The sequence below is a fragment of the Carcharodon carcharias genome, chromosome 5 (assembly GCF_017639515.1).
Source record: "Carcharodon carcharias isolate sCarCar2 chromosome 5, sCarCar2.pri, whole genome shotgun sequence".
NCBI lineage: Eukaryota > Metazoa > Chordata > Chondrichthyes > Lamniformes > Lamnidae > Carcharodon > Carcharodon carcharias.
The window spans coordinates 34,893,662-34,912,446 of record NC_054471.1 but is presented as its reverse complement, the minus strand read 5'-3'; the positions used below and the strand labels follow the sequence as shown (position 1 = coordinate 34,912,446).

The 18,785-nt window shown below is 45.3% G+C and overlaps 1 protein-coding gene across 1 annotated transcript in view; it reads left to right on the top strand.

Annotated features, from left to right (window-relative positions):
* Positions 1 to 18,785, top strand: part of si:dkey-16j16.4 — a 105,057-nt gene that overhangs the window by 60,470 nt on the left and 25,802 nt on the right. Inside the window, exon 4 of the mRNA XM_041188551.1 lies at positions 18,165 to 18,218. Coding sequence (XP_041044485.1) covers positions 18,165 to 18,218 — 54 coding nt within the window. The remainder of the gene's footprint in view (positions 1 to 18,164; positions 18,219 to 18,785) is intronic.

Below are 18,785 nucleotides of genomic sequence, written 5' to 3'. Positions count from 1 at the left end.
TCCTCAGTGATGGGGGAGCCCAGCACATCAGTGCAAAAGATAAGTCCAAAGCATTTGCAACAATCTTCAGCCCGAAGTGACGAGTTGGATAATCCATCTTGGCTTCCTCCTGAGGGCCCCAGCATCACAGATGCCAGTCTTCAGCCAATTTGATTCACTCTATGTGATATCAAGAAAGAACTGAAGGCACTGGATACTGCAAAGGCTATGGGCCCTGATAACATTCCAGCAATAGTACTGCAGACTTGTGCTCCAGAACTTGCCGTGCCTCTAGCCAAGCTGTTCCAGTACAGCCACAACAGTGGTATCTACCTGACAATTGGAAAATTGCCCAGGAATGTTCTGTATACAAAAAGGAGGACAAATCCACTCCTGACCTCATTATAGCTTTGATTCAAACATGGATAAAAGAGCTGAACTTGAGATGAGGTGAGAGTGACTGCCCTTGATAACCAAGCAGCATTTGCCCAAATATGGCCTCAAGGAGCCCAAGCAAAACTGGAGTCAACAGGAATCAATGGGAAAACTCTCCACTGGTTGGAGTCATACCTAGCACAAAGGAAGATGGTTGTGGTTTTTGGAGGTTAATCATCTCAGTTCCAGGACATCACTGGGGGAGTTCCTCAGGGTAGTGTCCTAGGCCCAACCATCTTTAGCTGCTTCATCGATGAACTTCCATCCTTCATAAGGTCAGAAGTTGGGGATGTTCACTGATGATTCACTGATGATTGCACAATGTTCAGCACCATTTGCGACTCCTCAGATACTGAAGCAGTCTGTGCCCATATGCAGCAAGACTTGGACAACATTCAGGTTTGCGTTGACAAGTAGAAAGTAACATTTGCGCCACACAAATGTCAGGCAGTGACCATCTCCAACAAGAGAGAATCCAACCATATCCCCTTGACATTCAATGGCATTACCACTATCAACATCCTGATGAGTTACTATTGAACAGAATCTGAACTGGACCAGCCATATAAATACTGTGGCTACAACAGCAGGTCGGAGGCTGGGAATTCTGCAGCGAGTAACTCACCTCCTGACTCCCCAGAGCCTGTCCACCATCTAAAGGCATAAGTCAGGAGTGTGATGGAATATTCTCCACTTGCCTGGATGAGTGCAGCTCCAACAATACTCAGGAAGCTCGACACCATCCAAGACAAAACAGCCTCTTGATTGGCACCACATCTACAAACATTCACTTCCTCCACCATCGAAGCACATTGGCAGCAGTGGTATAATCTACTAGATGCACTGCAGCAACCAAGCGTCCTTCGACCGTACCTTCCAAAACAGTGATCTCTACCACCTAGAAGGGGGAGAGCAGCAGATGCATGGGAACACCACAACCTGCAAGTTCCCCTCCAAGCCACTCACCATCTTGACTTGGAACTATATCACTGCTCCTTTACTTACATTGGGTCAAAATCCTGGAAGTCCCTTCTGAATAGCACAGTGGGTGTACTTACACCACATGGACTGAAGTGATTCAAGAAGATGGCTCACCACCACCTTTTCAAGTGCTAATAAGAATGGGCAATAAAAATGATGACCTAGCCAATGACACCCACATCCCATGAAAGAATAAAAAACCACTCCAGAGCATGTGGAAGCTCATGTGCATGGAAAATTAGATTGCTTTTTGAAATTCTAATTTTGCCTGGCCAGTAAGAGTGACACTGAGCTGCCCCAGCGCTACCACTGAATAAAGAACGATTTTGCAGGTGCCGCTTTATGGTCAGAAGGCACAACTAATTGGATAATTTAGACATAAGTTTAATTTGAACAAAACAAAAGGCAAAGCATAATCAAAGTCGTAATATTATTTTCTGTCTCCTTTACACATTCCCAACCAGTGTGTTCACTGGTCACAGAAGGCCCCAGGTATACTAGCAAACACTGCATGCTCCCGCTCCTGTTGCAATCCTGGTATGGCCAGTAGGTCAAGCGGGAATCGAGAGGCTCTCCTGGGAGCTATGATCTTTGGTTGCTGGGCTGTGAGGTTTGGTGCTTTTGTTTATTTGCCAACTGATCGATAGGGTGGGCTAAACCATCCGGCCCGAATTGCAAGGACAGACCCATAGCAGCATCATTACTGTGCGTTCTTTCAGCCTCTCACACGTGTGGACTGACCAGAGACAGAGTTACTCACCACAGAGTTCCCAGAATCTGACCAATGGCAGAGTTTCTGGTCAAAGATAACCCCTTGGATGTTGATAGTGGGGATTCAGTGATGCAAATGCGATTGAATGTCAAGGGGCAATAGTTAGATTCTCTCTTATTGGAGATGGTCACTGCCAGGCACTTGTGTGGCATGAATGTTATTTGCCACTCATCAGCTCAAGTCTGAATATTGTTCAGCTCTTGCTGCATTTGGGCGTGGACTGCTTCAGTATCTGAGGAGTCGCGAATGGTTCTGAACATTGTGTAACCATCAGCGAACATCCCCACTTCTGACCTTATGATGGAGGGCATGTCAGTGATGAAGCAGCTGAAGATGGGTGGGCCTAGGACACTACCCTGAGGAACTCCTGCAGTGATGTCCTGGGACTGAGATGATTGGCCTCCAGTAACCACAACCATCTTCCTTTGTGCTAGGTATGACTCCAGACAGTGGAGAGTTTACCCCCTGATTCACATTGACTCCAGTTTTGCTAGGACTCTTGACGTTACATTCAGTTAAACGCTGCTTGATGTCAACAGTATTCACTCTCACTTCACATCTGACTATGATAGGCTGCAGGACGTGACACTGAGAAGGTGACACTGGGGTATTAATAGGTGTTCAGTCCTTGTGTCGATGTGTCTAATGTGCATTGTTGGGGTAGAGCAGTGTGTGCTCTTTTGAGTATCAAGCCATGCCTGAGCTGGGAGCACTTGAAATTGGTTTTATTTCTAATGAACACAATTTCACACAAAAGGCTCAGGAGATTAGGGGAAATGGTAAATTCTTCACCCCCTGGAAGCCCACATTGGGTAAAATGCGCAAACCCTGAATTTTCATGCCATTACAATTTAAGAAGTCAGGTAAGAGTCTTAACAGCACAGAGGGACATCATTCGGCCCATCATGCCTGAGCCAGCTGTTTGAAAGAAATGTCCAATTAGTCCCAGTTCCCTCCTCTTGTCCTGCAAATCCCTTCTTTTCAAGTATATTTCCAAATTCTTTTTGAAGGCAAAGATTGAAATGACAGTGGATAACTGGAAGGAGATAGGCCACAATAATTGGAAGATTTGGGTGACTGCAAAAATAAGGAAAGATTTTAAAGAAAGAGGTGTTTTTATTTGTTAGGATAATGCAGATTATGGAATGGTACAATAAAAATGTTTAAAACTTATGAAAGTATGGGTCAGAGCAGATAAAAGTAATCTATCTCTAGTAGTTGAAAGATTGTAAATGTTGGGGCGTAGACACAAGTTAAAATGTTAAGGGATTTAAAATGAAGGGCTGGAGACACAGCATCACACAGAGGTCTGATGATGTGGCATTTACTTCAGGGTTAGTGTTTAAGGCCGAAACAATGTCAATGTTCTAGATTAGATTGGATAGGTGGATGAAGGAAAAGAGTTTAAAACTATATGGGAATAATGTGAGTAAATATGGTTTGGCCTATTTGGCGATGTGGAAAGGTAACATGGTAACAGACCAGGCTGAAAGGCCTGTTTTCGTCTTGTGACTTCTGTGTACTTCTACACGGAATCTGAGATGTAAACTTCTGACTTCTCGGTGGCTGGGGGGGGGACGGGGTCACCGGGAGGTCGGAGGATCGCCAGACTATTAAACAAAAACAGAAAAGTGGTAAGGCAGGCTATTAACGTTTTCGGGTGAAAACCCTTCGGCTTTTATCCCTCTGCTATAGCAAAGGGCACCTATCCGATGCGTTAACCTGTCTCTTCTCTTCCATGGAGTTGTCAGCGTTTTCTGCTCTTGTTTCATAAGAGGCGCTTGCGCATGGTCAAGGGTTCTAATGCCCTCTCCACCACCGCCGCACCACAGCAGTATCCCAGGACCAAAATATATTTTTCAAAGCTTGACTTATACAGGAGACATTGTGTGTGGAAGCCAAGACTGCTTGCATTTCCACCATGAATGATGCTTTCTCCTTGCCGAGAAGGGCTTATTTTTTTTCTTCTTTCTTTGATATCTGCTCTCCAGCTTGGCAGGCAGAAGAAAGAAGGATTTAAAAGAGACTGACAGATTCATACTCTGGTGGAATTTTGAGGAAATCCTCCCCCTCCCACCCTCCCAAAGCTGGCAGCTGATACTTTAGAGCTGGTTTCTATTAGGGCACGGGAGATGCTGCTGCAAGATGAGGCTGGAACAAGTGCCCAGGGCAGATCAGTCAGTGCCAAGGGGGTGGGGGGAGGGCAGGCAGCCAGTGGTGGGAGGATGAGGCAGGAAACAGGCATGGAGAGGCTGGTGTGAATGGAACAAGTGTTCAAGACAGGCCAGTGAGTGTTGAGGTGAAAGACAGAGAGAGGAAGAGAAACGGAGGGGAAAAACACACGAGATTCTGCAGCCAGATTTGTTCACAGATTTGCTTTCTGATCCCTCTCCTTCGAAAACATACTCACATTGTTGTGCGAGTGTGTACGTACAGTGTGTGTAAAAATATATATACACATATTATATATATGTGTATATATATATTAGATTATATATACACATGCGTAGTCATAAGTTAAAGCTTTTGCTTTTATTCCACAGGATGTGAAGGTTGTTTAAAAAGAAAGTTCTCCAATTTTATCAACACTGTCATGTTGCTATTGGTTTTCTATTTGTTTGATGGTAAATTGCAGTGGGTGTGAATGGAAAGAAGATATAATTTTGGACGGGGGAAGAGGTTACTGTTGTCTGTTTCCTCAACACGTGCAGTGTGTTGGCAATGATGCTGCTGTGCAAATTACTCATGAAAATCTAAGCCCCTCAGCCCACCCCCTCAAACTCACCCTTGGAACAGCGCTGGCCATTAGCCACGCCTCAGGTGTAGAGGCCACATATCAGATGTACTAAAAAGTATATAAAATAAGGCTCTATGCTTGTACGCTACACTTTATATTATTATTCTTTGAAATGTGGATGTCACTGGCAAGGCTAACATTTATTGACTAACTCTAGTTGTCGTTGAGAAACTAGTGATGGGCTGCCTTCTTGAACCACTACTCTCCATGCGACTGCAATGCTGTCAGATGGGGAGTTCCAGAATTTTGTCCCGCTGATGAAGGAACAGTGAATATCCAAATCAGGATGGTGAGTGGCTTGGAGGGAACTTGCAGGTGGTGGTGTTCCCATGCATCTGCTGCCCTTGTCCATCTTGGTGGTAGAGGTCAGAGGTCGTGGGTTTGGGTCTGGGAGGTGCTGCTGAACAAGCATTGGAAATTTTGTGCAACGTACAGCACTGCGTGCTGGTGGTGGAGGGATTGAATGTTTAAGATTGTGGAAAGTGTGACGATTAAATGAACTGCTTTATTCTGGATGGTGTTGAGCTTCTTGAGTGTTGTTGGTGCTGCATTCATCCAGGAAAATGGGGAATATTCCTGACTTGAATCTTGTAGATGGTGTACAGGCTTTGGGAGTCATGAGATGAGTTACTCGTTGCACGATTCCTAGCCTGTGACCTGCTTTTAGCCACAGTATTTGAATGGCTAGTCCAGTTCAGGTTCCGGTCAATAGTAATCCCCAGGATGTTGATAGTGGGGGATTCAGTGATGGTAATACCATTGGACATCAAGGGGCGATGGTTGGATTCTCTCTTGTTGGAGATGGTCATTGCCTGTCACTTGTGTGGTGCGAATATTACTTGCCACTTGTCAGCCCAAGCCTGGATATTGTTCAGGTCTTGCTGCATTTGGACATGGACTGCTTCAGTATCTGAGGAGTCATGAACGGTGCTGAACATTGTGCAATCATCAATGAACATCCTCACTTCTGAATTTATGATGGAGGAAATGTCACTGATGAAGCAGCTGAAGATTGTTGAGCCTCGGGCACTACACTGAAGACCTCCTGCAGTGATGTCCTGGGACTGAGATGATTGACCTCCAACAAGCGAAGGACGCTTGACATCTGTGGAACCAAGCCCTAACCAGAAGCCAACACCATCAGGAAAGCAGAGAAAATTGGCAAGAAGACAAATGAACATTGGACTCTAATCTGGAATTATTCAGAAGAACAGATTGGCTTGCGATTCTCAAGTCTTCATTTATTGTTCTGACCCTGGCTTTCCATGCGCAGGTTCCCTGCTAAACATATGAGCTGCCAAGCCCTGTGAGTGAGCCATCAAAATTTTCGATGAGCTGTTGGATCTGTCTTCTTGTGAATGAGTTTACCATTGAGTGAGGGGGGATTAACACCATGGCAGCTCAAGTTAGCCAAGTGAGTTGCTAAGGCCATTTGAACAAGGAGCTTTTTCCTGGCTATTAAGCGACAATACTGAATCAGTTGTGGAGGGATTTGACCTGAATTTACATATTTTACTTCACTCACAGCACCCTTTCTTGTGCAGTCGTTGGTGAGATGGGCTAGAATCCTAACATAGATCAAGTGAAGCCAGTGCATCATGTTGTTTTTGAAAACATTGTTGGTCGTTCTCCTTTGCTGGTTGTGGTCATGTTTCAGCTGTACAAAGCCCTGAAGTACTGCGAGCAGTTCTGGATTCTGCACCTTTGGAAGAATAAATTGGTCTTGGAGGCAATGATGCCTCAATTCTAAGGGTTAAATTACAAGGAGCGATAATACAAACCTGGGTTGTATTCCCCGCAGCTCAGAAGGTGAAGGGGTGATTTGATAAGTCTTTCAAGATATTAAGGAGAATAGACAGGATAGATGGAAAGAAGCTGGGGTGAATTTTCCTAACCCTGCAATGGTGGACTTGGAGTCTGTGGGGTGGGGAAGTCTCCAGGGAAGTTTTCTATGGGTGGTTGGGGAACCGGATTAAATGCCTGCAGCAAAGAGGCAAGTGTCCAATTAATGTGATTTTGGACCTATCTAGGCTCAATCTTGGGGATAAAATGGCAGCAGTTCCCCACCCTATGTGGAGACCATGGAGGCGCCTTCCCTGCGCTGGGGGGGAGGCAGGGTGCCATCGGAGCTATCCCTGAAAGAGGGGGCCGCCATCAAGAAAGGCCACACGCACGGGCCCAAATGATCCACCCAGAGGAGTTTTCCCCTCCACTTCAAGGGGCTTAACCGCTTCATCCTTAATCACTAACTTTAAATATGTGCCTCTGAGAGCCCCTCCAAGCTCGGGCACATTCAGCCTCTGGTCTGTCTTAGCAGGTCCCACCCCTCCAGTGGCCTGCTGAGACTCCAGAGCTGCTGGAGCTCTGGGCAGGCAGCATCGAAAGCCCACCCGCCATTCTTAATAGGATGCTGAGTGCGGAGGTGGCCAGTGAGGAGGCTGCACTGCCTGTAAGTGTGCGCTCAGGACCTACTTTTGGTCCCGAAGTCCATATTTCTGCTGGTTGGGGAGTCTGGGCCTGGCAACACAGTCTAAAATTTAGAGCCAGATTTTTCAGGAGTGAAATTTGGAAACTATTTTAGCTCTTAAGGTTGATAGATTTCTGTTAACCAAAGGTATTAATGGTGATGGGGCAAAGATGGATGTTTGGAGTTAGGTCACACACCAGCCATGATCTTATTTGATGGTGGGACAGGCTTGTTGTGCTGTATGGCCTCCTCCTGTTCCTATATTTCTGAAATAGGAAGATGTTGAAGACATCCTTTGTTGTTTTGACTGCTTTTAAAGCACAGGTGCCCTAGGTTGGATTCTACTGGAGGGAAGAACAAGTCCAGGAATACACAGGGCGATCCACAGCAACCAGCGCAGATGCATTACGAGGGTGGCAGCAAAACTTTTGACCTTGGCTCATAGTCTGTGGATTAAACTTTGCCCTGTTGTACTTCTGGCTTCATGTTTACTAATGGTGACTTGCAGGTCTATGGACCTAGTGCCGGGGGCTGGAGCTTAGGCCGGGTGGCTCTTTGATGACCGGCATCGACACGCTGGGCTGAATGGCCTCCTGCGTTGTAAATTTTCTGTGATTTCTCAGCTGGTAACACACTTGTTTCTGAGTCAAGACGTTGTGGGTTCAAGTCCTGCTGTAGACACTTGTGCACAAAATCTAGATTCCAGTGCTGACTGGAGGGATTGCTGCTCCAGGAGGGACCATCTTTCAGATGAGACGTTAAGCCGAGGCCCTGTCTGCACTCTTAGCTGGAAGTAAAATGGCACTATTTCAAAAAAGAGCAAGGGTGTTCTCCCTGATGTCCCGGCCAATATTTATCCCTAGAACAAGTCAATTTATTTAAAAAAGAAGCTTATTTGGTGCTTGTCATATTGTTGTTTGTGAGAGCTCACTTTGTACAAATTGGCTGCCATATTACAACAGTGACTGCTTTTCAAAAGTACTTCATTGTCCGTTAAACGCTTTGCAATGTCCTGAAATAGTGAAAAAGTGCTATATAAATGCACATTCTTCTTTACCATAGGTCCCTTTTGGAGTCCTGATTGATGAGTGTGTATGAAGTATTGGCACTTCTCACAAAATTAGATCCTTTTAGGACAGTAAGACAAGGTTAAAGCAACATTGCGAATGTGCCCCTGTCTCAAGAACCCATTGTGCACTGTCACCAGCTTAAAAAAAAGCACTGCAAGCGTGTTGCTGTGGCCCTGACACAAGAGCTCTATTGTTGTGGTGTGATCAGGGCCGGAGAGTCCTGTGGATACTTAATGATTGTTTCAAACAGATGCTGTTTTCATCATCATCCAGTCTGCAGATTAAGGGCTCAGTTCTCAAGTGTCTGGGTCCTGGTTTGTTTGGGTGAGTTCCTGTGTTTTGCCAACCTGTTGTGTTGCAGCTGGGGGAGGGGATTGGAATTGTCTGTCCCTTTTTGTTTGAGGGCGAGACACTAGGAGTGTCAAGTTTGGCCATGCACCCTATTATACTATATTCCGCCTACTGTAGATGATATCACTCCATGTTAGCAACATGGTTTAAAAAAACATTCTGGGGATGTGGGTGTTGCTGGCAAGACCTACCTTGATTGCCTGAAACTAATTGCCCTTGAGAAGGTGGTGGTGAGCCACCTTTTTGAACACTGCAGTCCCTGGGGTGTAGGCACACCCACAGTGCTGTTAGGGAGGGAGTTCCTTGTAAAACAGGATTTGAAGATGCTAACTCCCTTAGCCACTAATCCCCGTTTACAGGGATTGGGATCCTAATTCCAGAATAGCATCCCTGTTTACAGGGTTTGGACATGTACTTGAGAACAGCAAATCCCTATTTGCAGGGATTGAGCTTCTAATCCTATGGCCACAAAGGCCCGTTAGAGGGATTGACGAATAAACATGCAGAGCAGCCAGTCTCCTTCCACAGTGATGGACCATCTGCGACACACTGAACCCCTTCGGATCAAGGACTTTAACCTCTCAAAGACGCTGCTTGTTCGATCTCTCTGAACAGCTCGTTTGTCTTTGGTGCTTACATTATTGAACATGAAAATTCATGTTTGACTTTTCACCTCCTGCTGTAGTAACTCACTCAAATAGTTTCAAATTGCACGCTTACATCAACCTTCCCCCTCCATTCCCCTACCATGGATACGTCTAAGTCTACATCGTTAAATGGCGGTAAACTCGAAGGCCCATCTGCCCTATTGGATGGATGTAAAAGATCTCATGGCACTATTTTGAAGATGGTGCAGGGGAGCTCAGTGGAAGTTATGCACCTTTCATTGCCGGTAAGCATCTGCACAGTGGAGTTTCTGACCAATATCAATCCTTCAACCAACATCAGGAAAACAGATTATTTGATTGTTATCTCATTGCTCTTTGTGGGATCTTGATGTGTGCAAATGGCCTGCTGCGCTTCCTATTGGAACCATGAACTACATTTTAAAAAGGCACTTCGTTGGCTGTAAAGCACTTGCGATGTCCTTGGTTCAAGAAAGGGGCAATGCAAGTTTTGATGGGACTTCTTTGTTGCCCAGCTTTGCTCTCACCTGTAGCCCAAGCCAAGTGTTGCTGGATGCAAGAAAACTGGGTTAACCCCAATCCTTAACTGCATTCCCTTGTTCCCCATTCACCGCACCAGGGAGGGAACACTGGCTAATCCAGGTCGGATCACCTTTCCCATTCCTCTTCCAGGTGGCCTTGGGGGAGAAACAAAGAGAATTCTGCCACTAGACTTGAGGCCTTTCATGAGACCAGTGAATTACGGTTGAGTACAGGAGGAATTATAGCCTGGCGAGAATCTGAGAGACCAAATTGGGGAGAGAAATTCCATTGAGTGCAATGATGTAAAGACTTGAATTCCCCAGAGTTAATGGATACAGGAAGGGTTATGGGGTGGGGGTGGTGGGGGCAGCCCCCTGTTTTGTAACCAGGCAATAAGTAAACTGGAGTGGAAGTGTTTCAATGCTGAGATCAGGATCTGTGCTGACTTAATAGGAATGTGTGCTAAGGTTAGCTGAGATGTCTGGGTTAGGAAGGGGAAACTCCTGATAGTCACCCAGCCACCCTTGCTGGACGTTGGGTGAGAATTATTGCAGGAGAAAACTTTTGGCATCAGGGTTGAGGCATATATATAAATAATGGCCACTTTTGGGCAAATTAACAGAGTGTAAACCCCACTGCCTTTGAAACAGTAACTCCGCAAGGAGTCAGTGCCTTTTGGAACTGGGATAGAGTGGGGTTGGGGTGGGGGAGAGGGAAAGGTATAATAAAAGACAAATATGCAAACTCAGTTTAATACATTTCTCAAGGGATCTAACATGTACTGTCACTCAGTCAGTCTACAGACACTAGGCTCCTCTGTTGGGATTTGCAAAGTGTTTATATGTCTTAAGTGTTTGCTGCATCTTTTGTCTTGAGTGTGTTTGAAATGGAAGGCTGAGAGACAGAATTAAGAGTTTTAACGTGTAGATTATACAGATTAACATAGTCGCTCCTGCTTCTTTACATGGTTTGGCTGCATTCTGTGCAGGCTGTCGAGTCACAGAGCAGCTATTATATTCAGCTACAGCTCAGAAGGATTACTGCTGAAGTGCAAGGCCCTTCAGACCACTGCTGATTAGAAAGGGGGTAAAGTCTGGGATTGAGTGAGAGAGAGAGAGAGAGAGAGGACAAATAGCTCGAGAGCAGATGTCTTGGCTGATGATAGGGCGGCAAAGACACAATTCCTATTGTTCCATGCCCCAGAATAAACTCCCACTCTCCACCCCACCGCTTTCGGCCACCCACACCTATCCACTGCTGCTTCCGTGCAGTTGAACTTTACTCAGACACGAAACCCCTCCTCACGCCAACCCCTCTCCCTGCCCCCATCACAGCACCCCCTCCTTCCTCTCCTTGTGCTCCTGTCATCTGCTGCATCAGACGTCCCCTCTGCCCCATTGTTCTCCCTGTTTGGAGGCACGCTGCCGTTAACTAGTTCAAGACGTACAGATCTGCAGCCCTGTCAGACTGGGTTGGCCTTAAGTTGAGTTGATGAGACTTGAAATTAATGCCTTTTTTTTTCTTCCAATTCTTCATCATTTGTTTTTCAATAAATGAAACATGTTATTGTTTTTCTGGGACCTTGTTATGAATTAATAGACCCCTGACTAGGCTGGATATTGTAATTAAGCAGTGGGATTGAAACACATGCAGCCAGATGTACTTTTCTTCCTTTAACTTAGTCCTCTCTGCTATCCCCAGCCCATGAAAGAGTAGGATAGACAATCTACTTCCGGGATTGTGTCAATGTTGCTCAGAGCCTCGAGGCAAAATGGTTAGGTGATTTCCATCTCGGACTTTTGATTTTAATGTTCTATGCCTGGGCAATATCAAAGAGGAGGAAATCTGGATTATGAGTCTCTCCTTTGCACTGTGCTGAGCCTGGCAAGTGAATGCAGTTTAGATGAAATTTAAGGATCAACTGTACAAAGGAGCTGAACTCCAGAGGTGAGGTGAGAGTGACTGCTCTTGAAATCAAGGCATTTGATCAAGTGTGGCATCAAGGAGCCCTAGCAAAACTGGAGTCAATGGGAACTGGGGAAAATTATCCGCTGCTTGGAGTCATACCTAGTGCAAAGGAAGATGATTGTGGCTGTTGGAGGTCAGTCATCTCAGCTCCAGGACATCACTACAGGAGTTCCTCAGGGTAGTGTCCTTGGCCCAACCATCTTCAGCTGCTTCATCAATGACCTTCCTTGCATCATAAGGTCGGAAGTGGGAATGTTTGCTGATGATTGCACAATGTTCAGCACCATTTGTGACTCCTCAGATACTGAAGCAGTCCTTGTCCAAATGCAGCAAGACCTGGATGATAAGCAGGCTTAGGCTGACAAGTGGCAAGAAACATTCACGCCACACAAGCGTCAGGCAATGACTATCTCCAACAAGAGAGAATCCAACCATCGCTCCTTGATGTTCAATGGCATTACCATCACTGAATCCCCCACGATCAACATCCTGGGGGTTACCATTGACCAGAAACTGAACTGGCCTAGCCATATAAATACTGTGGCTATAAGAGCAGGTCAGAGGCTAGGAATCCTGCAGTGAGTAACTCAAAGGCACAAGTCAGGAGTGTAATGGAACACTCCCCACTTGCCTGGATGAGTGCAGCTCCAACAACACTCAAAAAGCTGGAAACAGTCAAAAGACAAACAAGCTTGCTTCGTTGGCTCCTTATCCACAAACATTCACTCTCTCCACCACCAACGCACAGTAGCAGCAGTGTGTACCATTTACAAGATGTATTGCAGGAATTCACCAAGGCTCCTTCGACAGCACCTTCCAAACCCACAACCACTACCATCTAGAAGGACAAGGGCAGTAGATAGATGGGAACATCACCACCTGGAAGTTCCCCTCCAATTCACTCACCTCTCTGACTTGGAAATATATCGCTGTTCCTTCACTGTTGCTGGGTCAAAATCCTGGAACTCCCTTCCTAACAGCACTGAGGGTGTACCTATACCACAGGGACTGCAGCAGTTCAAAAAGGCAGCTCACCACCACCTTCTCAAGGGCAACTAGGCATGGGCAATAAACGCTGGCCCAGCCAGCCACGCCCACATCCCATGAATGAATAAAATAAAAAATCATGTCAGAAGCTGGGTATTCTGTGGAGAGTAACTCACCTCCTGACTTTCCAAAGCCTGTTCACCATCTACATGGCACAAGTCAGGAGATTGATGGAATACTCTCCACTCGCCTGGATGGGTGCAGCTCCAACAGCACTCAAGAAGCATGACACCATCCAGGACAGGATAGGTGCAGGTTCCATGGGCTGAATGGCCTACTCCTGCACCTATTTCTTATACCCATAGCCACGGTAAAACACACCATGTTCTAATATTCCCCCGAACCTTCCCCATGGAATTTTTTTCATATTTGCTCCTGTGTTCTAATGCTCACCCTCTGTCCCCTTGTTACTGATTTTCTGACCAGTGGAAACAATTTTACATTCAGTATTTTTGCCCTCTCAAAATATTTGCCATTTTTAGCTTATATTTTAGGAATTTCCCCTGCTCCCCTCACCCCATCCATCTGTCCCAGTGAAAATAGCCTCGAGTGTTTAAGTCTCTCTTTATAACTGTCACCTCCTCATTGACAGCACCATTCCTTCCTACAATGGCAACCCCAGAACTGCATGCAGTGCTCTATTTTGGGTTTAACCAATGCGATGTACAAATTCAGCTTCACTTCCTTATTTTGCACATTCACTTCCCCTAATGTGTAAAACTCAGAATCCCATTATGATCCTTTTCGCTGCACCCCCAACCCTTAAAATCAGCACCCCCTAGATTCTCAAGAACTTTGTCATTTAGGATATGCTTATTTCAGACAGGGTAGGGCTGCCAACTGCGATTAAATGTATTCCTGGAGGGTTTGTTACAACCTGCCCCCACCCTCCAGCCGTTAGTCGACCAACACATCCATCCTTGAGTCGTGCTGCCTTCCTATGCCAATCGGAAAGCAAAAGGACTCATTACCCAATTGGATGACACATGACTGTCAGCTGAACGGCCTTTATTTCCCATTTTCAATATTTTTATACCCGGTTAAAGGGAAATGTTCAAAGAAAATGACCAAAAAAAAAAACCCAATTTTTTTTAATGTCTTTATGATTTTTCTCCAGGGTTGCACACAGCTGTGTCCTGGAGATTGACCTTCAATTCCTGAAGACTCCAGGGCAATCCTGGAGGGTTGGCAACCCTAGGACAGGGGCGATAGTCAAACGGGACACCGTGGGGGACAGATTGCATAGAGTGCAGTTTTGGGAGGAAAGGAGGATATTAAAAAGACCATAGCACTCATTGAGTCTGTGGGCAGCATAAGGCACATGGATGGGTAATAAATGTTGGCCTAGCCAGCCATGCTCATACCCCATCAATGAACACATTTTTAAAAAGCGTTGCTGTCGGGCAAGCACGGTCAGTTTTGCGGAGGTAAGTGGCCTTGGACTGGTCACGGCATTGAAATCTCTGTGTTGAATAGAGAGCCAGGATAGTGAATGGTCTGCTTCGGTGTGACGGCCTGAAGGAGGGGCTGGAGTCAATGGCATTGGTGTGGAATTTGTTTGCAGGCGATGACTTCAGCCTTTCCAATGTTGGGTTTGTGGTTCATCCGAATAAGGCAAACATTCTGGTGAGACAGGGGCAGTGCAGAGATCAAGGGGAGTTTTGGAGTAGTAGACTTTTGGAAGCATTAGCATACATGCCTAAGCTGACCATGCCCGTGGATGATGTGTGAGGGACAACACGTAGGTAGGGAGGGGATCAAGGATAGGTCCAAGGCCACGTTCAACCCTTGGGAGCCCCTCTTCTTTCTTTCTTAGATTTCAGTATGATTGGGTAGCAGGTCACAGAGCAGCCACATCAGAGACTATTGGAAATGTGTCATGGAGAACTTGTGTTTCTGACTGTGACAGCTTTTATATTGTTTGCAGCTTTTGTGGTGCCAGGATCCTAAGTGAGCTGTAGAACAAGCAGCTGAAAGGGATGGCCTCTCTTGTCCACGCTCCTCCAGACACATAATATCATCTTAATTGATGGAAAATATACTTCTGTAAAGGTGAAAACATACAACAATAGACCAGACATCACTACGTTGATGTTTTTCCCTCGCACAAAGAGCCAGGCCTAGACTACTCGAGACTCTATTGTGTTGAAATGGGTCATTCTCCCTGTCAGGCTCTGTCTTCAGTCTCAACACCGACACTTTCATTTTGCTCAAGGATTAAGAAAAAACTCACCCTTTTAACCCGTTCATCACCCATTTTCTGCTTCTGGGTTGATTGCTTTTGTGGTATTCGGTTACCGTGGTAACTGAGAGACGGCTAATTCAGGCCGAGGCTCCTAACCAATGTACTCGGTGGCAGAATCCCAAAAGATACTGAGGCAATTATTTACAAAATAGGAGAGGGAAGAGAAAAATTCTACTGTAGATATCTTGAGATTTTAGATCAACCTTTCTGACCTTTTACTCCTTGAAGGGTTGACAAAGCATTAAATACCTGCTATATAAGGACCCCTCCCCTGCAGCACACCCCAGTTTCCTTGAAGCCCCCAAACCTGTGTGGTGCATGAGTGAATTAATGAGAGCATTTTGTCCAGGATACTTATTTTTTAAAAAGACAGAGGGTGTGGGAGGAGTGAGAGGAAAGTTAGAAAAGGATGAGGCCATACCCTGTGTTCTGTTGAAGGCACTAGTGCTTCCCAAGATTAAATTTTGTGGAATATTTGGTACTGACATGTTTCTTAAGTTGGGGCCTACTCATTGAGATTTGGAAAGGAAAAAATCTGCAGGGCTATGCGGAAAGAGCAGGGGAATAACTGGTTAGCTCTCTCAAAGAGACAACATAAGCATTAGGGGCCAAGCAGTTTCCTTCCGCACTTCAAATGTATGATTCCAATTTTATCTCGTTCTTCCTGATCACTGGCATCTTCCCAATGCAGAGGTGAGCCGCTCCTTAAAGGTGCTGCCCTCAGCCATCTTTTTGTTGGCAACATGCTGATCACAATGTGACGCCCTGCATCACTCACTGATACCCCTATTGAGGGCTGCAGTCCAACCAATATCTTTTGAGTCACTCTCAGGGATGTCACATGAGGGACTGAGGGGACATGCCTGCGTCTGCAATTCCTATCATAAGAGCATAAGAAACTGGAGCTGGAAAAGGCCGTTTGATCCTACTCCACCAATTGACAAGATTACGGCTGATCTGATTATGGCCCAAACCCCACTTTCCCGTAACCCGTGATTCCCTTGTGGACAAAACATTTGTCTTAACTCAGCCTTCAATGACCCAGCCTCCTCTGCTCTCTGTGGATGAGAATTCCAAGGACTCAGGACCCTCTGAGAAAAGAAATTCCTCCTTGTCTCTGTCATAAATTGGAAACGCCTTATTTTGAAACGGCACCCTCTGCTCCTAGATTCCCCCACGAGGGGAAACATTCTGTCAGCATCTACCCTGTCAAGCCACCTCAGAGTCTTAGAAATTTCAATAAGATCACCTCTCATTCTTCTAAACTCCAATGAGTATAGGCCCAACCTGCTCAAACATTCTTCATAAGACAAACCTCCTCATCCCAGGATTCAGCTCAGTGAAATTCCTCTGAACGCTCCCAATGCAAGTATATCCCCCCTTTAGTCAGGTGACCACAAATACACACAGCACTTTAGGTGTGGTCTCACCAGGCACCACAATGATTTCAATCATCCCATTGTGATGTTTACAGAGGAAGAGGAAAATAACACCTTCCAATAGGCAGTTGCCTTTGACTATCTGTACACAAGCTAGGAGAGCTGCCCTGACACCTAACAGCATTCCCATTGCCTACCTTTCCTTCACAACGAGAGACAAGAGTAAGAACGAAAGCAGAATACCGCAGATGTTGGAAAGCTAAAATATAAACAGAAAAGGCTGGAAATACTCAAAAGGTTTGGAAGCATCTGTGGAGAGAGAGAGAGAAACAGGGTTGACATTGCAAATTGATGACGTTTCATCAGAACTCCTGGAAAAGAATTTTTATTGTTCAATATTTCACAGCCAGGAAGGCCATGGATGGACGATCTGGAGCTATAAGAGCAGTAAAATGCTTGAGGGCACCATAAAACTGCCTTTACATATAGGTCTCTTCCCCCACTTGTCTGCTTACCTTTCCTGGCTCTACTCAGCCCCCTATTTTTCCCAGATAAAAGCAAAATACTGCAGATGCTAGAAATCTGAAACAAAATCGGCAAATGCTGGAAAAACTCAGAAGGTCTAATAGCATCTGTGGAGAGAAAGACAGAGTTAACATTTCGAGTCTGTATGGCTCTTCAGACCTCTGAAGAAGAGTCACACGGACTCAAAATGTTAACTCTGTCTTTCTTTTCACAGATGCTGTTAGGCCTGCGGAGGTTTTCCAGCATTTTCTGTTTTTGTCCCTATTTTTCCCATTCTGATTTAATTTTCCAGGACTTAAATGATTCAGTAAGATCACCTCTCATTCTTCTAAACTCCAATGAGTAGAGGCCCAGTCTGCTTAGCCTTTCCTCAAAAGACCAGCCCCTTGTCCCAGGATTCAGCCGAGTGAACCTTCTCTGAACTGCTTCCAATGCAAGTATCTCCCTCCTTAAGTAAGGAGACCAAAACTGTACGTAGTGCTCTAGGTGCGGCTTCACCAGGGACCACCAAGTTTTTTGGTTGAGATATTAAACTCAGGCCCCCATCTGCTCTCTTAGATCAAGATCCCTTGGCACCACGTCTCCCTTGTGTCCTGGCCGATTTTTATCCCTTAAGAAGCATTGCTAGAACAGATTATCTGGCCATTATCACTTTGCTGTTTGTGGGATTTTGCTGCATTCGAATTGGCTGTCATGTTTCCTACAAGACAACAGTGACTACACTTCAGATGTACTTTATAGACTGTAAAGCACATTGCAACATCATGAGGCTGCGAAAGGTGCTTCAGAAAGGCAAGTTCTTTCCTTAATTCTATTTACTGCTCCTTAATGTTCCTATTGTACCACATGCAGCAATATACAGCATGTAACACAGTATTATGATGTGCTATACTGTCTGGCATTGTGCCATTCTGTGCTGGCCTATGCTCTGTATCTCTGAAAATGATCTAGGTGGGTTTTCTTAAACTCAATTTTTAATATCTGATTTTATTTTTCTTAGAAGATGTTACTGAAGAAAAGCTGTGGAGCTAAAACAAGAATTATTAAAATTCGAGTGAGTATGCCAAGCTATGTTTAAATGTGCAGTCGCTCCTATCTTCCCCATACCTTTAGTGCCTCACTGTTGGCCTAATTTTAACTTTGGACACATCTGGACACACAACGCCCCTTTGAAGGTTTCAATGTAACTCCCTGGGCTATTTTAACTCTGGAGCCTTATTTTAATATTTTGGATCTGTAACCCACCCTAAACTAAGAGGTTGAGGTTTAGGGAATGAGGTCATTGTTGGTGAGCTGGAGTGGGAATTGTATTGGGAGCTATAAGCTTCACCAGAATGAAACATGGACTCTAAGATTTAAATTATGAGGAATGATTACACAAAGGATTGTATTTCCTGGAATTTAGAAGGTGAATGGTGATGTGATCAAAGTTGCCAAGATATTAAGGGGAAACAGATAGCACAGATAGAGAGAACATACTTCTGCTGGCTAGTGACATTAGGATTAGAGGCATAACCTAAAAATTAGAGCCAGACTCTAAGTGAAGTTAGGAAGCCCTTCTATGCACAAATGTTGGTAGAAGTTCAGAACTCTCTTCCACAAAAGGTGCTTGATGCTAGGT